This window comes from Xiphophorus couchianus, chromosome 18, assembly GCF_001444195.1.
Source record: "Xiphophorus couchianus chromosome 18, X_couchianus-1.0, whole genome shotgun sequence".
Taxonomy (NCBI): domain Eukaryota; kingdom Metazoa; phylum Chordata; class Actinopteri; order Cyprinodontiformes; family Poeciliidae; genus Xiphophorus; species Xiphophorus couchianus.
The window spans coordinates 8,089,136-8,115,962 of record NC_040245.1 but is presented as its reverse complement, the minus strand read 5'-3'; the positions used below and the strand labels follow the sequence as shown (position 1 = coordinate 8,115,962).

At 37.5% G+C, this 26,827-nt stretch overlaps 2 protein-coding genes across 15 annotated transcripts in view; both read left to right on the top strand.

Moving 5' to 3' along the window:
* Positions 1–9,923, top strand: part of frya (furry homolog a (Drosophila)) — a 56,379-nt gene extending 46,456 nt beyond the window's left edge. For 6 of the 13 annotated variants that reach the window (XM_028045603.1, XM_028045600.1, XM_028045598.1 and 3 more), the window contains exons 46-63: positions 232–402; positions 493–633; positions 1,117–1,296; positions 1,925–2,089; positions 2,236–2,310; positions 2,396–2,566; positions 2,692–2,700; positions 3,344–3,544; positions 4,039–4,182; positions 5,006–5,163; positions 5,246–5,453; positions 6,118–6,267; positions 6,360–6,458; positions 6,556–6,636; positions 7,926–7,943; positions 8,098–8,208; positions 8,302–8,507; positions 8,603–9,923. In XM_028045603.1, the coding sequence (XP_027901404.1) occupies positions 232–402; positions 493–633; positions 1,117–1,296; positions 1,925–2,089; positions 2,236–2,310; positions 2,396–2,566; positions 2,692–2,700; positions 3,344–3,544; positions 4,039–4,182; positions 5,006–5,163; positions 5,246–5,453; positions 6,118–6,267; positions 6,360–6,458; positions 6,556–6,636; positions 7,926–7,943; positions 8,098–8,208; positions 8,302–8,507; positions 8,603–8,861 (2,547 nt within the window). In that variant the 3' untranslated portion in view covers positions 8,862–9,923. Of the gene's footprint in view, positions 1–231; positions 403–492; positions 634–1,116; positions 1,297–1,924; positions 2,090–2,235; positions 2,311–2,395; positions 2,567–2,691; positions 2,701–3,343; positions 3,545–4,038; positions 4,183–5,005; positions 5,164–5,245; positions 5,454–6,117; positions 6,268–6,359; positions 6,459–6,555; positions 6,637–6,837; positions 6,842–7,925; positions 7,944–8,097; positions 8,209–8,301; positions 8,508–8,602 lie in introns of those variants that run through there. The other 7 variants (XM_028045601.1, XM_028045607.1, XM_028045599.1 and 4 more) reach the window with 6 other exon arrangements.
* Positions 9,924–10,759: 836 nt separating this feature from the next.
* Positions 10,760–26,303, top strand: brca2 (BRCA2 DNA repair associated). Of its 2 annotated transcripts, none has more exons than XM_028045425.1 (27): positions 10,760–10,940; positions 11,263–11,361; positions 11,875–12,108; positions 12,201–12,264; positions 12,372–12,424; positions 12,509–12,537; positions 12,660–12,771; positions 12,853–12,908; positions 13,824–13,887; positions 14,040–14,597; positions 15,275–20,023; positions 20,183–20,281; positions 20,363–20,429; positions 20,516–20,967; positions 21,051–21,232; positions 21,321–21,508; positions 21,589–21,759; positions 22,729–23,101; positions 23,177–23,332; positions 23,443–23,590; positions 23,663–23,775; positions 23,858–24,053; positions 24,154–24,320; positions 24,405–24,543; positions 24,628–24,884; positions 25,067–25,195; positions 25,813–26,303. In XM_028045425.1, exons 2-27 carry the CDS (start codon positions 11,307–11,309, stop codon positions 26,158–26,160), a joined length of 9,159 nt encoding a protein of 3,052 aa, XP_027901226.1. In that variant the 5' UTR covers positions 10,760–10,940; positions 11,263–11,306; the 3' UTR covers positions 26,161–26,303. The 2 variants fall into 2 exon arrangements, with proteins under 2 accessions (XP_027901226.1, XP_027901225.1); XM_028045424.1 differs by having other exon boundaries at positions 24,151–24,320.
* The last annotated feature ends 524 nt before the right edge of the window (positions 26,304–26,827 follow it).

Below are 26,827 nucleotides of genomic sequence, written 5' to 3'. Positions count from 1 at the left end.
ATCCATATTGAAATAATCCATATAAATCCATATAAAATCCATATTGAAATAATATCTGTGCACCTATAATCATGTCTTTTTGTTGTATTATCACGATTCCTGTTAAATGAATAGCTCAAATTTATTATTAAAAGCCCAAAATACATAAACCATGCATGTATTATAAACGTCTGACCAGCGTTATAAACTAATTGGACTGTATATTTCCATATCCTGTGCTATTTTCTGCAGGTCTGCCTTGAGGAGAAGAATGCCAAGCTGTCCAACCTCGCTCACGTTATGACTTTGTATAAAACACACACCTACACACGAGACTGCTTCTCTTGGGTCAACGTGGTGTGTCGGTATCTCCATGAAACCTTCTCAGACATCACCCTGAACCTGGTCACCTACATGGCAGAGGTGTGTGGAGCTGATCTTTTCTTCCCCCTCAGCTACTGTCATATAGTTTCACCGCTACACGAACTGAATTTTGTTTAACTTTTGTTGCAGCTGTTAGAGAAGGGTCTCCCCTCTATGCAGCAGACACTTTTACAAATCATCTACAGCCTCCTGAGTCACATGGACCTGAGTGGCATTCAAGCCAAACCCTTCAACATAGAGGTCCTCAAGACAATTGAAAAGTTTGTGCAGGTAAACAGCAGAAACACAGAGCCTATATACATTTTTAGGGCATGTGTGTGCATGAAAAAAAAACATGAATAATTTCCCTTCCCTTTCACAATTAAGATCTACTGTGTTTTGGTCCATCTCATAAAATTCCAACAGAACACAAAATGTGAACATGCTTGAGGAAAAAAAAATACTTTTGCAAGGAGCTGTACATAGTGGAAAGACTGAGAGGATCTGTATTCCCTGTTCCTTCTGTAAGTGCTCGTAAAAATAGGAGGAAAAAAGCTGCCTGTGTGTCAGTGCAGTACATTTGTAGACACACCCAGACTATAAACAGACTGTCTCTGGCCAGGCCTCTGTTTATTCTCATACTGCATTTCATTCCCTCCAGCACCTCTGTTATAAAAATAGAACCACGTAAAAAACACCAAATAAGACCTTTGATAATATTTTTAAGTATGCTCTGCATAGGAATCATTGCATGCATGTGCGTGTTTTCTGTAGACAGCCCATTGGAGGGAAGCGCTGAACATCTTGAAGCTGGTAGTTTCCCGATCAGCCAGTTTAGTACAGCCTTCACTCCCACAAAGTGACTTCTCCTATGAAGACACCAGTCGCATGTGGGACCGCTCTTCCAAAGCCTTACCTGGGAAAACTCTGGATTTTCACTTTGATATCTCTGAGGTGAAGCACACGTTCTTTTCTTTTCTTTTTTACCATATTTTGAAGCTCTCTCTGACCCGTTAAAAGGTTTACATGCTTCTGCCTTTGGCCTTGTAACCTCCGAACCTTCTTTTCCTGGGTTTACTTTTTGTTTAGGTTGTTCGCTTTTGGTAAAGAAAATATTTTTTCTCCTTCTTAATGGTTATACTCAATATCGTCAAATTCCCTTGAGAGTCATTAAAATTGTAAATACAGTTAGCCAAGTGTTGTTAGTGATGTGTGTGTGGGAACAGAACAGAGAGCTATTTATGTTAGTTTATGAATGGCAGGAAATGATGTCACATCTTTTGCTGTTTTTTTCCTCTGTTTTGTGATACACTGAGTTGTACTGGCTCTCCACACTCGAGGTATATCAGACCTGTAATTGAGAATTCTCAGAATACCTGTGTTTTTACACATAAAAACGAAATAAAAACAATCAAATATTGTTATTTACTTTATTTTATCTGGAATCCCTTAGAGACCAGGCAAAGTGGGTGTTTCCATGGAGCCCAAGTCATGGACTGTTAAAGTCTAGGATGTCTTTTTCCCCTTTATGCTTTTCCAGACTGAATATCAATTGTTTCTGCACCTTTTTGTTTGCTTTTAGACACCAGTAATCGGACGGCGTTACGACGATCTGAAGCGTTCCCCGGGTCACGATGTGAGGAGCATGGCCACAGCTGTGACCCGCAGCACTTCCTCCACCTCCTCCGGGTCCAGCTCCAACAACGTCCTGGTTCCAGTCAGCTGGAAGAGGCCTCAGTCTTCACAGGTAAGAAAGTCAACCTATTTCACTGGAAGATTGCTCTAAAAATGTGGTGATGCATTTTAGATCAATTCATGGACCTTTTTAATACATATCTACAATGTGGAAAAAATGATCTAAATTTGAATGTTGATAGCATTCTCCTTCTGCAGAAAAGAACACGAGAAAAGCTGGTGCATGTGTTGTCACTTTGTGGACAAGAAGTGGGGCTCACTAAAAATCCTTCGGTAATTTTCAGTGATAAAATTTTAATCACTTTTGAATAGACTTTTTTCTAATGCATGTAAAAATGACTAAAGCCTTTCTTTGTAGGTTATCTTCTCTAGTTGTGGAGAACTGGACCTGATAGAGCACCAGCCCAGCCTGGTGTCCTCTGATGAGGGAACCCGCGAGCTCGAGAACATGGACGACACCACCTCCGAGCAGCAGTTCAGAGTCTTCAAAGACTTTGACTTCCTGGATGTTGAGCTTGAAGACGGAGAGGTGAGTCACAGTCATCTTAGCTTTGTTTAAAAACTTTTAGAAGAGGCATAAAGATGCCAATCCCACCCCCACTCTCTGATGTTTGTAATGAGGATTCTGTTTTTTGTCTTATTTGTGCTATCTAGGAGCTGCAGGTAAGTTTTCTCTTGTTGCAGTTTTGCTTGTCGTGCCATAAATAATAAAAAAGGTTTTCTGGTGTGGGTAGTTTAGCGCCTACACTGGTGGCAGAAATACTGAATATTTATGCATGTGTTTCAATTTACAGAGCACATTATGCCCACTTAAACAAGCACTGGACACACTGTATCTGAAGCTGATGAAAGAAATAACTTTCCATCATTTTTGTTCTAAAAACATTCTGTCTATGAATGTTGTTCAGGAAAAATACAAAAAAATAGTTTGATTTTGAAACAAGCCTGTTGCCTGTAATAAGTGGAATAGGTTTGTTATTAAAAGATACAAATCCAAGGTGGTTGAAGTCTCCCATTTGATCAATTTATTTGGAAAATTGTTGGATTTTGGAAGATCTGTGAAGTCACGTTGTCTTAAAAAATCACTCTGTTAGTATTTTTACAGTGTTACCTCCTCAAGTGTTTAGCTGCAGCTTCAGTAAACTTCATTCAAAAATTTGATAGCCTCATAACACAGTTTGACCCCCAGCTTGTGGTTTTGCACAATGCTTGCATGTATGTTGTTGGGTTAATTCATGTTAAAACAAACCAAGAGCTTCCACCTGCATCTTGATATTTTTCAATGCAAGATGCTTTATTGTTGCAGGGTGAGACTGTGGACAACTTTAACTGGGGAGTGCGTCGCCACTCTATGGACAGCTTGGACCAAAGTGACCTGCAGCCTCTGGAGGAGAGTCAGCTGTCTAGCAGCATGCCCAGCCTCAGTAAGATTACCCATGAAGACTCGGATGAATCATCTGAGGACGATTCGCTTGCGGCCAGCCAGATTCTCTCCCACTCTCAGATCGTAAGTTTATGTGATAATGTAACACTAATTTCAAATCTTAATGAAGCAAAGACTTTTAAACCGTTTCTTTTAATGATTTTGTTTTTGTTTTAAAACCAGAATTATCTCACATTTTTAAAAAAACTTTGAAATCTCTGTTCAATTCAGACCATTAGGATTTCTCTCTGTAGACTGTAATTGACATTATTTGTAATTGACATACTTTGAAAGGTGTTTATAATGCTTTTTTGGTACCTCTTATTTATATTATTGTATGTCTAGTAGCAGCTTCAAAACTATTAAAATTTAAAAATATGCTGGTTATGCAATATAAAATTATCTTCATGTGATGCCACGCAAAGTACTGGAGCAACTGGAGTTTTCTCAGGCTGTGTAAAGTAAAAGAGTGCTGGTAGTATGTGTATGTAGGGTTCTATTCAAACATTGGCAATGCAATCAAGAGGGTGGAATATTATCTGGTTTTATTTCACTTTACTGTCTCTGTCTCATTTCAGACTGTCAGCCTTTCTCCAACACCAGAGATCAGCAGCACTGACACCTCCTCTGCCGCTTTTGACACAACCTTGGCAAATTCAACCCCTCTGGGCACCAAAAATCCCAGTTTCGAGGTCCAACTCTCAGAGGACTCGAAGCAGCGGGTGAATAAGGGCTTCAGAGTGTCTGAGATCCTCGGAAACACTAACTCCTGCCGCAGTTCCATTCTGGAATTATTTACTAATTTTGCTAAATAGTGGCTCTACTGTGGAATTGTTTTGTGTAATTTTCTTCAGCTTAAAATATGCTTTGGGTTTGGTCTCTGTTACATACGTTTGCATGTGTGGGGGGGTTTTTTCTGTCTTTTCCTGTCTTCAAAGAAGAGCATGGGCTGATTTAAATTAATCAAAGACATGCATGCATAACAATATTGAACTAAAATCTACAACAGGACAATATGCTATTCTTTGGGCAGTGGGCTAGTTTGTGCTTTTATTTATTCATGCCAGAAATTGGTTGAGAGTCTAAAGGGTTAAAAAGAACATAAATAATCTTTCTTTTGCCTGTGTCTGTTTGAGGTAATGTGTATACCTGCTGCTTCTGTGGGGGTGGCTCTGAGGGACAACTAAAAACTCTTGGCATGTCAACAGTCAGGAAAGGTTTACACATTGCCTCTCTGAAAAAAAATGAGTGCAAGGCCATAATCATGGCTCTGTTTAAATATTTAATAATTTATTCATCAATTGGCACAATTTATGCATACAAAATTCACAAGATTAAAGAAAACATCAAAAGGAGAGACCATAGGGTCCAGATGACAGGTTAGTGAATTATTTTTAAATAGGATATAATCTGTTTAATAATGAAGTATAACAAAGGGAATAATAAATAAATGTATGCATGCATTTCAATATTAATTTACACTTTGAATTTAGTTACCATCAAGGTTAGCTAAGAAGATGTCCCTCTTTTGTTTTCCAATATGAGGTGTCACAAGAGGATGAAGACGGTAATGTCCACGAGGACGATCTGTCTCTTTCTATCAATGAACTGCCTTCTGAATATCAATGTGGGGACGGCTTGAGTATGGATGTGGCATATCATGACTACAAGGAAGAGCTGGACCTACACTGCAGCTTACCGAGGTGCCCAATCACACCTTCAGTCAACCATAAATCTTCAGTTTGTCAGTAAGATTAATTCAGTTTGCCTCATTTTTGTATTTAGTCTTCCTGAAGAGGAGAAAGATGACATGCTGGAGTCCCGCTCTTCACCGCCGCCGTCGCCCTTCTTCTCTGCCATTCTTGCTGCTTTCCAGCCAACAGTGTGTGACGATGCAGAGGAGGCCTGGCGAAGTCACCTCAACCAGCTCGTCTCAGACTCAGATGGTTCCTGTGCTGTCTACACATTTCAAGTATTTTCATCACTGTTTCAGGTACGATCATCTCACCATAAAGATCGCTTTTATCTTCATTTTGTATTCAAACAGTTTGGAATTAAGGGCTAAACTGTGCCACTATGTGCCCATGTTTATGGTACGGATAAGGAGCTATATTAGGTGGAAGTTAAAAAAATTTTTTATAAATTAAGACGAACTGTTAAAAACAATGCAGCACAAATGGACATGTGAAGGCAAAATAAGAAATAGATTCTGAAATGTTTTGGTTTATGAGATTGTAGCTTTATTAGACTATTTTAAGTTGTATTAATTTTCAGAAACTGATCAGTCCTTTTGTCTCAAAATCAGTCTGAAGGGTAAAATCTTGACCTTCCCAGTTAATGGTCTTCGTCATAAAAAAGAAACACCTGAATATTTCTGTCTGTTTCTCAGAATAATAATAATAAAAAATAAATCAAAATGGAGTCTAAATTGTGTCCGGATTAAGGTTAATAAATTAACAGGATGATCAACTGTTAAAAATAATAAGTGTCCATGTTTAGAATAGAGGTCAATCTAAAGATATTTTGTATACCAAATTTCCAAGATCTGTTTACCAGATATTGCATATTTCACTCATAAATTAGAATTTTTTTAATTTTTTGTGAAGAAATTGAATATCTATCATTTTTACAGTCAATGTGTTTTTAATGGTTTCCAGAGTATCCAAGCTAAATTTTGTTCCTTGACGTGCGATGCTGTGAGTTACCTTGGTGATGGCTTGAGAGGATTAGGATCAAAGTTTCTCAGATCTTCTGAGATCCTGGCATCTTGCTCCGAGTGCCCAACTCTGTTTATTGATGCTGACACAGTAAGTAGCTCAAAACGCTTTTTTCAACAATGTACATCTGTTAGATGATTGAAATAAAAAAATAATAATAAAGAATAATGTCTTTTCTACAGATAATGTCCTATGGATTTCTGGAAAAAATGAAATTCAGCGTCCTAGAGCTTCAAGAGTATCTTGATACTTACAACAACAGAAAAGAGGCAACTATCAGTGTAAGGAGATAAAAATCATATTTAACAAAATTCATCTGACCAGTTTCTGGTTATTATGCTGTTTGAATCTCAACCACCCTGTCTTTGTTGCTTGCAGTGGCTGGACAGCTGTAAGGCCACCTTTCCCAGGACTGCTGTAGTTGCAGTGACATGCCAACCAGTGGAGCATGAAGAAAAAGTAAAGCATTTTTATTTCAAGACACTGTCACCATATTAAAAAATATAACATTTACACAGATTTCCATTGCCTCAAGCCCTTAGCTTTTGTTCACGCAGAAAAGTTGATTTTTGTCCAGAAATAACTGAGAAAACTTGGATTCTGTTCATCTGCTCTTTCATACTGTACTTTCTGCATTGCGGTTACTGTGTGCTACTGTAGCTCTGTGAGTGTTACTTCTTTATGTCACTCAGTTTGTTTCAGCCTCAAATCAGTGCATGCCACATTCCTTTTCTGTCACGTGTATTGTGATAACTGTCAGCTCTGCTCTGCATGTTTCAGCAAACAATCCATTAATTTTCCATTAATCCATCTGTAAACAATTAAAATCAGAATGTTTCACTTTTTAATGCTTAACTTTCCAAAGCATTTCTTGTAATATGAAAATGTTAATTTGTTTGGCTTGTTTCATTTTGTCTAATAACACCCTCCTTTTTTCATTCTTATTAGACACATACAGTACCTGCAAAAGTCATCATAAACCTTGAACTGTTTGTCCTGTTACAAACACAAATATCTATGTATTTTATTTGTATTTGTGATTTGATAGGTCAACACAAGGTAGTTTATGCAGTAATCGAGAACTGAAGGGAAAATTGTACAATGTTTTTAAACCTTTTTGAAAGGTCTTAAAACTTGCTTGAATTTCTAATCATTCCCATTAGGTCAATACTTTGTAGATAGACACTTAGCTGGAGTTAAAGCTGCAGGTCCTTCAGTTTATTTCTCTAGCAGTGTTACACTTGCATAGAATGATGTTACTTTCATTCTTCTATGCAAAGTAATTCAAATCTATTCAGATTTTCATTTGGATTTAGGTCTAGACTTTAACTGGACAGTTCTAATTAATGAATGTGCCACCACAATCCATAGGAAGGGTATTTTCAGGGTGAGGTGCTGTGCTGAAATAAGCAAATCAGTGAAAATTTAGACTTAAATTTGTTTCTATTTGTCAAAGACAGATTAAAACCTTGTCCTTTCTCTTCACAACTATGTGCTACTTTATGCTGGTTTAGCACATAAAATTCCAATAAAATGCATGGAAATTTGTGATTGTAACATGACAAAATGCAAAACAATTCAAAGAATTATTTCGCAAAACACTATTGAATCACAATTCTTCATTTTTCTGAGCATGTTAAACTGTTCAGATAGTTTTTGTTCAGTTTCTAATACAAATCTTAATTGCATGGCCTTGGTTTTCTCTTTTCTTATCTTCTTTTCTGCCTTGTAACATGCTTGCTTGGTAGCAAATGGAATCTCTGGCTGTAAGTTTGTAGTGGCTTCTTTTGTTTCTCTGTTTACTTAAAGCTAACATCCTATTTATTTTCATATCAACTTCATCACAATTGTTATGTTTTAAAGTCGTCATTCAATATCTATTGTAAGTTTGTGTTTGATCCAAAACCATTTTCCTTCCAGCAACTGGAGCTCTGCCAAAGACTCTACAAACTCCACTTTCAGTTGTTGCTGCTTTTTCAGTCTTATTGTAAGCTGATTGAGCAGGTCCATGCAATAAGCTCGATTCCAGAGGTAGGTCTGTTTCCCTTTTATTGTCTTTTACTTTGAAATGCACATTCACATCTAACTTATGTAAAATTATTATTAACCCCTCCCAATTTTTAGCTTACAAATATGTCTAGAGAGCTAAATGAATTGAAGAGCAACCTGAAAACAGCAGCAGCCTCAGTGTCAAATGAGAAGATTTCTACTTTTGACACTTCCTGCTCTGAGACCATCCTGAGCTCCTCTGAAGCTGCTGTGCAGGCCGTCCTTGAAGGCTTGAAGAATAACGAGTTTTCAAAAGCAATTCTCTATATTCGTGAATGCAGGTGTGATAAGTAAAACATTCTTTTTGATATTCATTCAGGGAATATGTTGTGTTATTTTACCCTAATTGCAAAGGTATCTGGATGTTTGTTTGCAGAACAACGTGGCCTAATGACATCTTTGGCAGCCACTCTGAGGATGAGATCCAAACATTACTGAACATCTACTTCAGACACCAAACTTTGGGTCAGACTGGAACATTTGCTCTGGTGGGCTTAAAGCAGGATCTGACAGAAATTTCTCTAAAGCTGATGGAACTCAACTGTGACACTCGGGACATGATCCGACGGGCCCAGGGCTACAAAACCATTACAGCTTTTCTCCCAGACTCCAGGGTTTCAGGCTCAACTCTCTGATGGCGGTTTGGTAGCGCTCCAAACCTTACTACCTTGCTTGAGGCAGCTGCTGTTGTATCAGATTTTCACTAGAACTTAGCTCTTTCGTTTATGACATCTTTGGCATAAGCGAAACTTTTGACCCTTCTCTGTCTCTGAGAATCAAAATTCTTGAAGTCAGGTCATTAGATATACAGCAACATTTTTCAGTTATTCAGTTAGCAGTTGTATCAAAATTATCATTTTCTTGCACAAATAAAAGAATGTCACTAGACGTATATGCTACTTAGATGAATAACTGCTCTATTTAGCAAACAGCATACCAAAGTGAAGTTTTTTTTATTTTAATTGTCGAGGGAAAATGTGCAATCCTTTACTGAAGTGGAAGACCTTTTCTGTCTGTTGAAAGAATGTATTGGAAAACACTGTCAGAAGAGGGCAAAGGGATGAGTTGTTGTTTTATTGTGTTGAGTCCTTTGTGTGTGTTTGAGTGTGTTTAAATGTATTGATTGTGCACGAGTACGTGAGTTAAATTATGACGACCATCACAGATGGAATTATCGATTCCGATTTGTATGAGTGGTTCATGTTAAAGTACTCTGATATGGTGCAGATCTACTGTAATGTCAAACCTGCAGCTACCAGGTGGTTTATCTGTTACTAAAAATATCTTACTGTACCTTTAACTGAGTAGCTTTTTGCAAATTATGTTCATTATTTATATTTCAAGCAAGAGAAAAAATATATTATCATCTAGATTTATAGAAAAATATGTTTTGTTTTCTTTGTTATTCCTGCCAAGCTTGCATAATGTATTCACTTTAAAACAAATACTATGAAAATATATATGTAGAAATTATTTTGACTGATGATGAATTGTAAATAGAGAAATGAGAGCTTTGCTCATTAGATTGTATTTTTATGAAGGTAAACTCTACGTTGCACGCAAAATGGGTATTTACATATTTATAAAGCTTCCACAATTGCTGTTATAATTTCTGGCCTTGTAAATACTTCTGTCTTGGCAGCATATTATTTTGTTGTGTTCTCTGATCTTAATAAAACTTACATTTGTTAACAAAATGTTTTTCTTGCCATTTTTTGAAGAAAAGCATTGCACATTTTGGACTCCACAGATTGTTTTGTGCCTGACCAGGAAGCATGCTATGAAAATACCCAAAAAAGTAAGAAAACTAAACAAAAGGTGGAGAGTGAGAAGTATCAAGAAGAAAAAGACCTTGAGAAATGCATCATCCTTTAATTGGTTCATTAAATAGTTTCAAAACTTCCAGGGAATTAACTTGTTGGTCATGAATTATTACTTTATATGTGCCAATATTTTTTAGGAGTTTTCAGAGATGCACTAATCAGAATTCTGACTCACTTCAGTTTTCAATTTCTGTAAAGCTTTGACCTGATTTGATACTGACTGATTCTGAAAAGTGTAAGAAATAATAAAAAACATTCAAAAAAATAGTTTTATTAGCATACCTGTAGTGAGTGTAAATAATCGTTTACAACCAGAGAAGAACAATTGCTGTATTTTGTGAAAGATGCAAAGAAGATGCACAGAGCCACTTGACGAATCCCTGTTCTAGAGTAGTATTTAGATTGTATTTAACAGACACCTGTGTCAGCTCTGAAATCAGAACTTTCAATCAACATTTTTATTTGTAGTTTAATGTATATTTTGGATATTGATAGTAATAATAATACGTTTTATTTATAATGCCTTCTGCATCTCAAGGGGCGTTTTGTACCAATATCTTAAATGATGCCCTCCACAATAAAAAAAAAAGCATAAGAAGCTTAAAAAGGGAATATTTTCTATTATATTTTACTTTTTCGTTTTGGTGTTTTTGTCCAAATTAAAATCATAAATGGACAGCTTAATTCCGGTCTCTTATTCTGAAGTCGACCTGACTTCCGGAATGAGGCGCGCGAGTTTTGGGTTTTGCTGCGAGACCCAACAGCTAGCAAACAAGCTGACTGTTAGTGTTGTATTGTTTATCCCTAAGTTTGGTGGGCTATTGTCAACACTTACCTTGAAGTTTCCCCTCAACATGAGCCTAAACACTCTCGTACTTCGGAATCAAACGTGTAAGTTTAACTCCAACTCTATTTTTATGGCATAGTTTCATTTTAAATGGTTAGCAGTAACAGCTTGTATGGGAAACATGTTTAAGATTCGTAGCAAGGTAAGGAAATTTTTACTGTCAGAGACTCTATATATGACTCTACTGGTTTGTCTTAAATATCGTAACTATCAATCTTCAAGTTATTTTAGTTATAATCGACTACGTTCTTTCTGAAAAGCCTTTGAACCCTTTGATACGTATTCCTCCAGTAAGCCGTAAAAATTGTGTCCCAATATTTTTTCCGCATTTTAAATCTGGGTAACATTGCATTCTTTCCTTCCTAGGTGGTGTGTATAACTAACTCTAGGTGTTGTTCGATTGCTGTGGAATGGATTCATGCATACAAAACATGTACGATGCATTTAAAGATGAAATCTGGAAAGGTGAGATTTGTCAACTGCTTAATTTTTGAGCATATTTTGTTTTACCTGTGTTCGTGTTCAAACAGAGGTGCATCTTCATAAATAATTGATCAGTCTGTGGCTCTGGTGGTAGGTTCAGGAATCCCAGGTCACTTTAATAGTGGACTTCATTTCATGTGCATTGTTGGGCCTGGCTTGTTGCATTCTTTTCTTTACAGTTGACCAAATTTAGTTTCATTGTAATCCATAATACTCAAAATCAACAGAATTGAATGCTACTATCACAATATGCAATATTTAACTTTATAGTTATTATGCCAAAATAAATGCTTTTTTATATGTGACTATTCTGAGAGACACTGGCAGGCAGCAATCTAAGCTCTAAAATATTCTACTTCATCGTTGTGCCAAGAATACTTCATTGTAAATTCTAGTAGCGCAATCACCCCAGTTTGCTTTTTATGAGATTCCAAAAAGTTATATATTGAGACAAAAGGAATGCATTTTTGTTTTGGCCTGTGTTTTATCGTTCAGAGCTGGGACCTTTGGACCCAAACTGGTTTGAGGTACTGACAGCCCAAGCTTCTTTGAATGAAGGAAATGTTGCCGATAACGATGAGTTATGCGCCAACCAAGAGGGATATTTCAAGGTTCCTCTGGAGAAGACGGCAGTAGAAAGCCAGCTGTTTTCAACCCCTAAAGTTTTCAGACACTGTCAAATTGTGTCGCCAGACACCGAGGATGATTCGTCGTTCACAGCTGTGCAGGGTATAAACAATTAAATAATTAAGACTATTCATCTTTTAAATTTTTATGAAGTTAAACACCTAAAAACTACATGTCCCTTTCATTCTTGCTAGAAAAAGAAATGTTACCATGGATGCCAACACAAAGTCCCTGTTTGTTTCAGCCGCCAAAACTGTGGTGAGTAAAATTTAAGATTTATTCCCTTATGCTGTTAATAACTGGGTTTTCTTATTCTCGTTATTATAAAACAGAACTTGACTTTGTATCTGTTTTGTTTATTTTAGTGTCTCTAATTTAAAATGTGAAGGTGTTCAGCCTCAGAGTGAGGCGAGTTTTGGTAAGCTGAAAATCTATTTAATCTTCATATTTATGGTTTGTATAAAAAAAGGAATTAGGTAAATGCCTACATTTATTATTTCAGATCTTCTGCATTCCCCAGAGAAATCCCCTGTAAGTATAGTTGACCTGAAGCTGATTTTCTTTTTTTTAACATTAGTGTTATTCTAATCAAATGTAATAAATAGAAGCAAAAAAAAAATGTCTGCCTTAATTTTATCCTCTGAACGAAACAGGCCAGCTATGCCAACCACATTTCTGAAAGTCTCGGCGCACAGATCAATCCTGACATTTCTTGGACCAGTTCTTTTAATACACCACGAGCTTTGCCATCTACTCTAATTTTATGTGAGTTGCTGAAACAATTGGCAAGTATTATTCTTAAATTATGAATAATTTACCATTTTGTGGATCTTTTTTCTGTTTCAGCTAAAACTGATGAGAGTCCCTGTCCAGAGAGTGTTACTGCAGACAGAAAAGTTGTTGTGAGTACTCTGCTTAGTTCAGTTACTTGGTATTACTACTACAATGAGTAGACTGATTAACTGATCAGTTATTGTAAATCGTAATTGCTAACATTTAAAAAGTGTATCATTCAGTCAGACTTTAGACATTGGTTTGAATTTGGGCAAAGTTACATGATTGACGGACATGTTACACTTGTGATTTGTGAAACCCTGCTTCTACTTGCTGATCTTGGGGTAACAAAATGCGAACATTACTAATTCTGGCAGCTAAAAACTATTATTTATGTACCATTTTTAAAAATCTATTTATAGTTCTGTAGGTCTTTGAAAGTTACTAAGCTCTTAGACTTTGTAACATGAGTACATTTAAGAAGGTGAAAAAGACACATCTCATAGATCTTAAAATACATCACACCAAAGTATTTATAAAGCAACAGACAAAAATCCAAAATGTATGTTATTGCCTTGTTTCATTAGCAAACTTAGACCAGCTCTAAATATTTTATCTTTTAATGTTAACTCAGTTTCCCAGTTTTCCCTAATGTTTAGGCTACTGCAGTGACATACTTTGCACTATAAACATCGATTAGATGTTTATACAGACAGTTTCATTCATATTTGAAGTAAATTGATTTAAAAAATATTAAATGGACCTTGGAATTTACCTGATATATTGCGTAATCACTTTGCACTAGTTTGAACCAATAATTCTTCAAAGCAGTTTGGTTTTTCTGTGTAGCACCAAAGGTCCACCCTGATATTAACTTATTTACACATTCTGAGCTTTAGTATGAGCTTTGAGGGCCAAAAGTGTAAAATCTTGTTTCCCACAACACAAGAAGATTTGACAAAAACAGATGGCTGTTATGTTAACAATACTATATTGGCTTGATATATTGTATTACATATAAATTTGTGTTTTTTCCTTTCAAGTTTGTACGGAAGCTTTTCCCTTCACTTTCGAATTCCTCCCTTAAGACATCAAGAACTTCCCTAGGTAATTACTTTTTTCCCACCTTCTACCCATAAGTAATACATTATTTTAGTCATTTTAGATAAGTATGGATTGCATAGGGTCTGTTATATTTGTTGCACGGGAGCGTACTCATCATAATACTAAATATTGTATGTTTGTGTCACAATAAATAGGTCCAGTTTTCCCTGTGACTGATACCTGCTCCGAGTCTCCATTGAACCAGAGTGAAAGTCATCAACAACAGAAAGTTCCAGATGCTCTGGAAGGAGACGTTTGTAGCGCAGATGCACCTAGAAGTTTCTTTGCTAATAGTAGTTCTGCTCTGAGAAAAGTGAAACCTGACAGAGTTAAACGTAAGCAAATAATTCAAACAAATGTAGATGTCTGCAGCCATGAAGATACCTCAAAATCAGACAATGCTGCATCCAGTGAAGAGGATCTGGAATCTGGGGGTTTGCCTTCAACCACACTGGTGAAAACTGGAGATACGGCAATCAGCCAGTGGTCTCCTCTAAGTCTATCTGAAATCTCATCTTCTGCTGTGGGAAGCAATATGACACTGCCAGGGTACACTGACTCTGTGCAACCAACCAGGCCAACATTGAAAATTACTGACTCTGGATTTACTCAAAAAAAGAGAAAGTTTGTTTACACTATCACAACCACAAAATCGCAAGCTTGTGGCCAAGACTTCCAGACAACAGATCCCTCACTAAAGATTTCAGAGTCTGGTAAGACATTTATTTTCCAAGTTTTATGTAAGAATATGAAGGTTTCTGCATATGGACTGATCATCTTGCCTCTTTTTCACCCCCATTTTGTGCCTTTTCAGGTTTGATTTATTGTTGTCCCCAACATTTTCAGGAACAAAACAGAGCCATCTGCCACATAAATGTTTTCTAATGAGCATGCATTATTTCATTCTTGTGTTGCTTTGACAACTGACAGCTTTAAATAATTTGTTATATTCTTATTAGTTTTCTGCAAGAAAATGTGACTATTTGGCTAAAATATAGATAAAATTGTGTCTAATGACATTGAACTAAAAAATGTGCATAATCATTTACTATAATTCTAGAGTTAACAAGTGGGTGCAATTACAATGTATTCCTATTGCGTTGATGTTATCTTTCTCTGATTTAAAAAAAATGTTTAATGCTCTTAAAAAACTAAAACAAAAGAATTCTATATTAAGCCAAAGATTAATAAAATATTTGTACATGGGTACAAAATGGAAAGAGAAAGAGACAAGATGGTTGTGTGTCTTTACTAAATTAAGGAACAAATAGTTAAGGAACAAATAGTTGAAGAGGCAAATATACTGAGCCATTTTAGAAATGTGACCAAAAAATTTCACTCTGTACTATAATTAATTGGTCTTTGTTTTCTTTTGTATGCTTTCATTTAGAACAAGAAAATGGCAAGCCATTTCTGAACACCCCAGATAAAGAAGAGTGTCAGAGGACTAAAAATCAAAGAAATATTGTAGAGGAAACCATAAATTGCTCTCTTGGAACAAAACTCCAGGATATTGACATGTCACAACTTTGTCGAGATTTTGCACAGGACTTCAGCCAAATGACAGACTTAAAAACTGGGGAAAACACGCAAAGGAACTTCTCTCCTGCGGCGTGTCTGTCTGCTATGAAACAAACAAAACAGAACGGAAAGCCAGCTAACTTTCCCAATGATTACAGTTGTATCAGTAAAAACAGATGCATCCCTACCATTAATCAACCATTCTCAATCAGTGAAGTCACTATGATTGACAGCGGATTCCAGTCAGGTGTAGCAGACGTCACCCATATGACTTCCTCGTCATTTGGTCTTCCGCTCTTAGAGAATGTTGGCCAAAACCAACCAAAGCTGAGTTTCAAAACTGGTATGCATAATTTTCCCTCAACTAATGGAAGTGGAAAGCCAAAATTTGATGTTGAAGTGCCTGTGCAGAGGTCTGGCACAGGGCAGGCTCCGGACCATGCAAAGGAAATTGAGTTGGACATAGCGAGCATATCAACAGAGGAATTATGGGACAGAGAAGAAACTATTGGTGAAAGTAAAAGCAGCCAGCCACAAAAAACTCCTGTTTCTCTTCTGCCTGCTGACGCATCAGGATTCAAAACCGCCTCAAATAAAGGCATCCACATATCACTTGCTAACCTGGAAAAAGCAAAGCATTGTTTCGAAGCGACTGAAGATAAAAAGTCTTCTCTTGATAACAGCACCAAATCCTATCATGGCATTATTTATAAAAGTAATTCAATTTGTGAAAAAACAACAGATACATCATCTGACTCAAGCCTGCCCGCCTGTGCTGGAAAGTCATTTGGAAATGTCAGTTCCCAATTAACAGCCTCAGAAAAAGCCGATGTGACGGAACTTTGCACTCTCTTGGAAGAGGCAGACAGCCAATTTGAGTTTACACAGTTCAAATCTACAAAAAAGCTACCAAATCATCAAGATAATCACAATCCTCCACAAAAAGAAGACAAGGATCTTGACCCTGCTCTTCTTGCAGATATAGACTTTGACGACAGCTTTATTTCTGAAGGTGGAAAGCACTCCACAGTCATGATGAATGACAAAGTGGCCTCAGTTTTAGAAAACAGGACACATGGAGAAACAGCAAAAGCCATAAATCGGTGCACAGGAATGTCAGATTTGCTGAAAACGGACACTCATTTAAATTCTTTGTCAGGAACCATTTCTGAAGAGAGGGAATTTCTAAAGTTAGATGAACCAAATATTCTTCCTCGGGCTGAGGATACTGAAACTAGATATCTGGAGAACAACAAGGCTTTGATCCATAGTGAGGCATTTAGGACAGCAGGTGGAAATGTTTTGCATGTCTCTAAAAAGTGTCTGAACAAAGCCAAGGCTTTGTTTGCAGATTTGGAGAGAAATTTGACAGATCAGAAACTTTCTGATAAGCAGAACGGGAAAAATGCTGCCATAACAGAACAGAAATGTAACAGGGATTCTGACACGTTCAGAAAGGACTCAGAAAGAAAGAAGGAAAACTGGGATGTCGGAAGCAAAATTGAGAATTGCTTTTCCAAATTAGAAGGGGCTGTCTGTTCAAATAAAAATGTTGGAAACAGGAACGACACCAAAAGTGTGAAAAAAAATGAAATTGACACAATAATCTGTGAAAATGGATTCAGAAAGGCCAGTGGGAAAGGAATCTCCATTTCAGCTAACTACATGCAAGAGGCAGATGCATTTTTCAAAGACTGCCATGTAATGGAGCACAAAGAAGGTAAGAAAAGCTTTTCAAACTTCAAAAGCCCTCAGGTCATCATTTCTAAGAAGAGTGTCACTGGATGCACTGAACTTGAAAATGTAAATACAGCCGTGGTCTCACATCACACAAAAGAACGACGTCTGAATGAAGTGGAAAGAAATAGCAAGTTTACAGCAGCTTTGAAAAATGAAGACGGAAAATCTTTTCCGACTTCAAAGCCGTTCGCTATGCTTCACCCATCAAAGAGCACGGATTTGTCTGCTTTTGAAGAGCTGTGCACAGGTGATGGGTTTTGTACAGCTTCTGGGAAGAACATTAGTGTGTCTGCTGCTGCTATGAAGAAGGATGAATCTCTTTTGAATCAGATTCACGCACCCGAGGAGATAAACAAAGAAACTAATGAAAAAGAAAAGGCTTCAAAAACAAAATGCCTTGGTGATGAGCTATCGAACCTAGATGATGGTGGTTTCCAAGTTGTTAATGGAAAAAAATTTGCAATTTCATCAGCACCTTTAAAGAAACCAACTCTGCTAAGAGAATCTGATAAGTCAGAGGATGCAATTTGTATTTCCTCTCAGCAATCCAGTCCCAAGACACCAGTTATCCCAGTTACTAATCTCTGGAGTGGTGGTTTTTCTGCAGCCAGTGGCAAACCTGTTGTCTTGTCATCTGTGGCCTTGGAGAAGACTCAGACACTGGTCAGTGATATCAGTTTGAACATGGATAAGGTGGCAGAATCTGCTCCAGTTAAAAAGGATAAGAAACATCAAACAGAACCAGAAAAAATATGCTCTGGTTTCACAACTGCAGGAGGAGCAAACGACCAAATGTCACAGGAAAAATTTGATGATTTGATTTTAGCCAAAGCAGTGCAAGAGGAAGATGCTCTCTCCACTGACAGTGTTCTGGAAAGCAACAATGTAATGTTGGAGAGTGTGGGGAGCAAGAAGGAAGATGAAAAACCTCATGCAGATCAAAGATTTAGAACACAGACACCTGTAGAGGCTGTGAAAGAATGCTTCAAGGACGCAGATAAACAAGAGAAACACAAAGAGAACCTTTTACCACAAGCAAGCTGTGGATTTAAGACAGCCAGTGGGAAAAAAGTTGAAGTTTCATTTGAAGCTCTGAAGAAAGCAGAAAACTTGTTAGGTGACTGTGTAGGAGTCATGGATAGAGTGAATGCAGTACTGCCAGAATCCAAGGCTATTGATCTTCCAGTCAGAAATGATGGATTTCAATCTGCCAGCGGTAAACCTGTAGCACTTTCATCAGAGGCCCTTCAAAAGGCAAAATCTCTCTTCAGTGACATCGGTTTCAGAGCAGAGGACCCAGATACTTCACAGATGAGGAAAAGTGGCAAGAATCAAGACGGTAGCAACAATACAGAGAAAATGTCTTGTGGTTTTACAACTGCAAGAGGGGAAAAAGTTGATGTGTTGCAGAAAAATCTTCAGAAGGCAAAAGCACTTTTCAAAGAACTTGATGATCAGGTTTTAAGCAAAGCGGCACAGGAGGAAGATGCTTTCTTTGCAGGATGTGATATGGACATTAATAAGGAAATGTTGGAAAATGACTTAAAAGATAAAGTACATATGCAGAGAAGCAGAAAGGCAAGTCTTGCAAAATGTTATACAGATGATGAGATGAGGGTGAGCATTTCTATCCCTGAGTGCTCCAGCAATGCAAACAAACAAGTGGAACAAAGAGAAAACATTTTACCGCAAGCAAGCCGTGGATTTCAAACAGCCAGTGGGAAAAGAGTCGATGTTTCTTCTGAAGCCCTAAAGAAAGCAGAAACCCTGTTTAGCGAGTTTGAAGGAATTCAGGATAAAACAAATGCAATGTCATCACAGTCCCAGTCTTCTGCTCTTTCACTCAGAAACTGTGGGTTTCATTCTGCCAGCGGTAAACCAATGGCACCTTCCACTGAGGCTGTTCAAAAGGCAAAATCCCTCTTTTGTGACATCACTTCCAGTACGGAGGACTCTGATTTTTCACAAACAGTAAAAGCAGATGGGAAACAAGACAGTCGAAGCAAAACTCAGAAAATATGTTGTGGTTTTACAACCGCAAAGGGAGAAAAAGTTGATGTGTCGCAGAAAAATCTTCAAAGGGCAAAATTCCTCTTCAAAGAAGTTGATGATTTAGCTTTAACAAAAGCAATGCAAGATACAGATCCTTTTTTTAACCAACAGGAAGGTTGGACTATGGACAGTAACAGTGAAAAATCATCAGAACAAACTAATACGGCACCCGTTAATGAAAGTGGCAGCATAAAGGGAAACATGTCTGAACTCAGAACAAATACCGGTAGTATTTGTGAAGAGCCCGAAAGCGGTTCCATCAAAGCAAAACAGAATGAAGGTGGATTTCAGACGGCAAGTGGGAAAACGGTTGCTGTTTCAGCTGAGGCTCTGTCGAGAGCAAAACTTCTGCTGAGTGAAAACAAAGCAGATGAGGAGAGCACTTGTGTTTTTGCTGCAAGTGGTAAACCATTTTCACATGAGGCCTTACAGAAAGCAAAGACTTACTTTAGCAGTGGAGTGGAGTCATTACCTTCAGCAGCAGACAGCCGAAGTGATGACCACATAGAAGAAAAGTCACACTTGTCAATTTGCAATTTAAATACTAAAAGCTGCAACCAGAGATCTGACATTATACAAACGAATAAATCTTCAGACCCAAAATTTCAGTTGCTAAACCTCACTGGCTGTACAGAAACACAGCAAAAGTTTCTTGCCCAAGAAGCTTTAGATTGCACAAAAGCCTTACTAGAAGATGAATTTCTAGTTGGTCAAAGTCTGTTGACGACTTCAGAAGATTTGCAACTGCTAGATGACCAACATTTAAACAAAAAATCAGCTGAAGAGGACAAAGGGAGGAAAAGGAGAAGGGCTGAAGATCTCATTGGTAAGTATTACACCTTAAATGGTTCAATAAATAAATACTGTTATTAAATATAAATTCTCATTTGTAGTTTATTAAATTTGACGACTTTTGGTAAAATCTTTTGAAGTGTTGCCCTGTTGTGTAAAATCTAAGATGGTTTTCTTAACTATTGCAATGTAGCTCAACCACCTTCTAAACGAAGGTTACTGGAAGAATTTGACAGAACCGCTGAAAATTCACGAGGTTCAGGACTCCACCCAGTGAAAAGTGGCCCAAATGGTAAAACACTCGTACTTGTGTTGCTTGTCTAAAACTGAATATATTCTAAATTTTAAATTACATTTTTCCTGTTTCATCAAGGGATAATGGACAGGGGTGTTTTCAGGTGCGGCGCCTTTCTTCATCCAAACATTACAAAGCCAAACAGGTAAGTTATTTGAGTTGCTGGAAATTGTGTTTTCCAACAGAATGATAGATTTTACCATCTTCTTGTGATGTATTGTTCTTTTACAGGGATGCAAAAAGCTTTGTGCACACAAGATTACAAAGGACAATCCAAATGCCGCATTCTGACCAAGGAGATGGTCGATCTGCAGCCTGCAGGATGCCGACATTTGTCCCACCATTTTTCAAAAACTCAAAGAGAGATGCACTCAATAAACCAGAGGCCAGAGACCGCAAAAAAGTGCCTGCGTTTGTTCCACCATTCAAAAAACAAAGGGTTGTCCATGAAGAAAGTTCCCCTAAACAACAGGAGGACAATAAGCAGCATCACTCTTTATGTTTGGAGACCAACAGCAAAACAGATGCACCACTTACTAAAACAACCCAAAATTGTGAAGAAGTTGTCACTTTAGTCAACACTCCAAACACTAAGATGATTAATCAAAGTGTTCCTCTAAAGGTGGGATCTGTCAGCTCTACTGAAATGCTACATGTGGATGACAAGCTTTCCAGAAGCCAAGGTAGAGTGATATTTTTAATGTAAATCTACTTTAAAGGCTCTGGATTTCCTGTATATTGGTAGAATAATAAAATCTATTAACAGACAGGACTGAGAACATTGGACTGGCCCGGGACATGCAGGACATGAGGATTAGGAAAAAGAAGCGGCAGACCATTCGACCGCTGCCTGGGAGCTTATTTCTGACAAAAACCTCAGGGGTGGCGAGAATCCCATTAAAAGCTGCAGTCAATGGAAATATTCCTTCAAGATACTCGGCCCAAGAGGCAAGGCCACAACGCTGACATCTTCTTCTTCTTTAACTCATGTTGTTTCCAGGAAGCAGCACTTCATTTATATGTTGTTCTGTTTCAGCTGTATGAGTGTGGAGTCCATAAGTATGTTCCAGAGATCACCGGAGAGAACGCTGAATCATTTCGCTTCAATTTGCTGCAATTTGTCAAACAAGAAATGTTAGCCGATGGAGGTGGTGTTCAACTCGCTGACGGAGGCTGGTTGATCCCCAGTGACGACTGGACAGCAGGAAAAGAAGAATTCTATAGGTATTAATAATTATCACATTGAGGTACAGCCTCCTATCTTTGGCCACTTCTTGCTTAATATGGTGAACTGTTTTCCACAGAGCATTATGTGACACTTCTGGAGTGGATCCCAAGCTGATCAGTGAGCAGTGGGTGTACAATCACTACAGGTGGATTGTGTGGAAGCAGGCCTCCATGGAGAAATCATTTCCAGAAACAATGGGCAGCCTTTGCCTCACCCCAGAGCAGGTTCTCCTCCAACTTAAGTACAGGTACATGTGGGTTACTGAAGTTACACACATTTACAGCTGCAGAAATAATGTTCTGATTATTTAATCATAATTACTTTAGCAATGAGCTAAACACTACTTTGTTAAACATTAGTTTGCCAATTAATATAAAGATTCCTTGTTAAAATGTGAAAATAAAGCATCATAAATATAAATTTTCCTTTGGAGAGAGTAATACTCTTAGTCTTACTTTCTGTAATTCAGTTTTTTGCTAAAAATTAATCTAAAATTAATCTGATTGTTTATTCAATTTTTTATTTAATAGTCAAATAAAATTTCAGAAAATGCTTATTTGAGTACACAAAGAAGATGTTGATGCCTTTAGATATTTTTTTTGTTCTTGCAAAAATATAATAAAAAAAGGAAAATGTTTGCATAAAATAAATATTTGAATGTCTAAAATAAATAAGTGGTTTTCATAAGTTTTTCTTATTTAAATTATTTAAAGATATACTTTTATCTTTGGTTTGAGACTTCACAATATTTTGCAACTATTGAGTGTTTTTGAGCAGCTGACAGAACTTGGAGATATAATGCATTTTTATGTAAAGAAGTGCAGCTATTACACTGCTTTTTGTGGTCTGTAGAGTCTATAATAACAGGACTTTAAAAATGTGCCTTTATTTCTTAAACTGGATCTGCTTTAAATGACTGATAAATAATAGAAACTCCTGTTTCATTTTTACTTTTTACTCAAACTTTTGCCTTTATTTAAAATTATTGTGCAATTCGAAATATTTATAATATATGTTCATTCAGATGCTAAAAAAATTATGAAATTGCTTCGTATCATAGGTCAGCTTCATTTTTGTTCTGGAATTTAGTTAGAAAATCAATCTGAGTCTAGTGAAGCATGGAATTTTGAACTGAAACTCGTACAAGGACATTGCATAATAAAATTTGAAAAACAAACATTGAGAAATCTGATAAATAATTTTCTTTTATTTCTAGATATGACGTAGAGGTGGACCACAGCCGCAGACCAGCTTTGAGGAAGATCATGGAAAGAGATGATACGCCGGCCAAAACTCTTGTTCTCTGTGTCTGTGAGATCATCTCTAAAGGTCAGCTCCTACATGCACAGATCTGCAGTGACACCAATATGTCACAAAGTGCTAAAACCAAGGTGGAAACTCCAGTTGCGGTCGTGCGGCTTACAGATGGCTGGTATGCCATCAAAGCTCAGCTGGATGAACCATTGACTGCAATGCTTCACAAAGGTCGGCTTGCTGTTGGTGGCAAATTGATAATCCATGGAGCACAACTGATGGGACCACAAGATGGTTGCTCCCCTTTGGAGGCACCGGATTCTTTAATGTTGAAGGTACTTAAATAACCCAAAGTAGAGTCTTTATTATGTTGTCCACACTGAAATAGATAACATGTCGTTTTTATTTAGATATGGTCCAATAGCACTAGGCGTGCACGGTGGGATGCTAAGCTGGGATTTCACACAGATCCACGACCATTTCTGCTTCCAGTCTCCTGCTTGTATAGTAATGGAGGACCAATAGGATGTGTTGACATCTTCATACTGAGAAGCTATCCCATGCAGGTGTGTAGAGAAAAACCTATTTGTATTTTTTCACTCATATTTGTGGATGCTCCATAACTATTTGTCCTGCTGACTGTATGGTTTATTTTTTTCTTCTTTTTTCTTTTCAGTGGATGGAGAGGAAATCAGATGGAGGTGTTGTGTTTAGGTCCGCTCGGGCAGAAGAGAAGGAGGCGAGACGATTCAACAGCCACAAACAGAAAGCAGTAGAGCTGCTGTTTGCCAAGGTTCAAGCTGAATTTGAAAAAGAAGAAGAAGGTAGATGCTCTAAATTCCACTTGTAATAGGAAATTTAAATGTGGAGATGCTTTAACATGTTGTCACGTTCAGGGAGTATCAAATGTCAGCGCAGAAGGCAAATGGTTGGCAAGCAGGATATTGGGAACTTGCAGGAAGGAGAAGACTTGTATGAAGCACTTGGAGATGACCCTGCTTACTTGGAGGTAACATGTAATTATCTTCAAATTTTTAAGTATGCTTCCCTTGTGACCATTTCTAACAAACTTGCCTATATTTGTGTCTTAGGCTCATTTAAGTGAACAACAGCTGGAGAGTCTTCAGGCCTACAGGCGCTCACTGATGGAGAAGAAGCAGGCTGAGCTGCAGGACAGATATTGGCGTGCTCTGGATGCAGAGGACAATGAAATGAGCTGTCCAAAAAGAGACGTGACACCTGTATGGAGACTTTGCATCGCTGACTCAAGGATTCAGTCCAGCTGCGGTCTGTCTTGTTGTGGTGTTTTCTATTTTATCTCTGTCATTTTAACTTATTCATCCTTGTGTGTAAATGTCCTTTTTTTCTTCTTTCTTGCATCTTGTAGTTTATCAGTTAAACCTTTGGCGGCCTTCTTCAGATCTCCAGTCTTTGCTGAAGGAAGGTCGTCGATTCAAAGTGTATAACCTTGTTGCCTCTGATGGAAAGAAACCTAGCAACGTTGAAACTGTTCAGCTGACCGGGACGAAGAAGACACAGTTCCAGGAACTTCAGGTTTTGTATTACACAAAAGACCATCTTTAACTTATAACTGATAAAGGAAATATTTTCAATGACTTGACTAAATTTTTCACTCAGGTGTCACAAGAATGGGTGTCCTCGCATTTTCGGCAAAGAATCTCCACAGATTTTGTAAATCTTCAGAATGAGGAATTCAAGCCTCTGTGTGGAGAAGTTGATCTCACAGGATTAGTCATCAGTGTTGTAGATCAACAGGGTAAACACTTGTGTGTGTCTTTTTTTCTTCTTTTGCTCATAGTTATATTGTGGACTATATGTTGATCTGCATATTCATACACAGGTTCCTCGCCTGCATTTTATTTGGTTGATGGGAAAAATAATTTTGTGAAAGTGCGCTGCTTCAGCAGCTTGTCTCAGGCCAGCCTTGAAGACATAGTGAAACCACGTGTTCTTTTGGCACTGAGTAACCTGCAGCTCAGAGGCCAGTCTATACACCCCACTCCGGTTCTGTATGCTGGGGATCTGACTGTCTTCTCTACGAACCCCAAGGAGATTCATCTACAGGAATCCCTCGACCAACTCAGAAACGTGGTACAGGTAGAGTGCTGGAAACTGAAAGTCTCCTCTGAGGCTGATGTGCTTTACAAACTGTTTTCTGTTTCTGTATACTTTCTTACATCCAAATCACACATAACATATATAAATCTTTACCTGTTTTATTTTCATCACATTGGTCAAAGTACCAAGTTGCTTTAATGTCACTGTTTGCGTTGTTTTAGGGTCAAGACAACTTCTTTTTGACTGCTGAGGAAAAGCTTGCCCATTCAATCAAGTCTGATGGATCCTGCTCTTCATCCTTGCAACCTGAAATGCCAGTCGCTGCAAGAAGACAAGACTCAAAGACAAACGTGAGTTGATATCGTACCTTGCAAAAGTATCCATCCTCCTCAATCGCTCTACTATATATTATGTTACAACCATAAACATCTTAGTATTTTCTGGGATATGATGTGTTAGATCAACACAAATTAGTACATAACTGTAAAGTGGAGAAATGGGTGGAGTGCTTACCTATGGTTGTTGGTTGACAAATCCATCTGAGCAGAAGTAGTCTGCAGCTTCTTCACAGTTAATCAAGGGTCTCATGGCCAGGTCTTCACATCCTATCTATGTTTTATACTGAGAAAAATTTACACTTAGGTGGACTCTTGTTTTCTAGTTAGATGACTAACAAATATATTAGTTATACGTAATTAATAATGTCAAGGTAAATGGGAGTGAATACTTGTCTCAGCTTGGCTTTTCACAATTTCATTTGTAAAAATGTTTTAAATTCATTATTTTTGCTTTAATGTCACAATTTTGCTTTGTTATGCTGGTCTGACTCATTAAATACATAGAAATGTGTGTTTGTATCTTCAGAAAATGTAACTAGATGAAGGGGTAGGAATACCTTTACAATGCTCTGTACATTTGTTCTAACCACTTGATGCCTAATGAGAGCTGAAAACATCTTTTCATGCAGGTGGCCTTTCTGAAACCAATCAAAAGCCTTGGATCATTTACACCTGTCAGCAGTAACCTTCCTGCTGCAACATCTTCAATAGAAAAAGACCCCAAAAGCTTGAAAAGAAAAAGAGCTTTGGATTATCTTTGTCGCATCCCGTCTCCACCACCCATCTTCCCCCTGGTCTCAGTGGTGTCTCCTTGTGTAAAAAAAACATTCAACCCACCTCGAAGGTCTGGGCCTCCTAGCACTTTAAAGCCTGCTACAATAAAAGCGACTGATTCTCTGGTGGAGGATGAATGGGTGAACGATGAGGAACTGGCTATGATTGATACTCAGGCGTTGCATGTTGGCAATTTATTTTAGTTTTTATATATATATTAAAATTGTACAAAGAAATAAATGTGAAAACGTAAAGTTGCTTAAAATCCTGTGGTTGTATTTGTCATGTCCTTAAACATATTAAAGTAGTGAAATTGCTCTTCACATTAAAAGTCATTGCTTCTGCACTTGTCTCTTTAATTGACTCTTGCTTGAACTATAAGTTTAAGCGCTTAGTTTTTACAATCTGAAATTCAAACCGGGCTGTTCCTTTTTGATATATACATAGTCTAGCTACTACAACTTTGAAATCCAATATGGCCTTGCATGTAAAATTTAGTAGCAGACACAGTTGGTGTGTATTTGCACTTTTGTATCATTTTTAAACTATCATTACTGTATTACTAATTATAAAATTTTGTTAAATGGTTTTGATGCCAATGCCTTTTCAGAAATAGTCTTGTATAACATGTGGTACTATTATACCACATGTTATATATCATATGGTATAGAAAAATTCATTATACTTCTGTGATAATGATTGATTTGCAGCACTAATATTATGTGGTATAAAAATCTGGCCATTGCTTCATCAAATGAAAATTTGTTTTAAAATTAAAGGACACCCAATCTGAAAACTTGTATGAATCATGCTGCAATAGTAATATGGTCAGATCAGCCAAAACATTACCTCTAACAATGACCACACCCT

Bases quoted from the DNA above. Each gene is read 5' to 3' on its own strand.
- brca2 (XM_028045424.1), top strand. From the start codon at position 11,307: ATGGATTCATGCATACAAAACATGTACGATGCATTTAAAGATGAAATC. The intron at 12,265-12,371 runs GTGAGTAAAATT...TGTTTATTTTAG, and splicing joins TTTCAGCCGCCAAAACTGTG to TGTCTCTAATTTAAAATGTG. The intron at 24,321-24,404 runs GTTTTGTATTAC...TTTTTCACTCAG, and splicing joins CACAGTTCCAGGAACTTCAG to GTGTCACAAGAATGGGTGTC.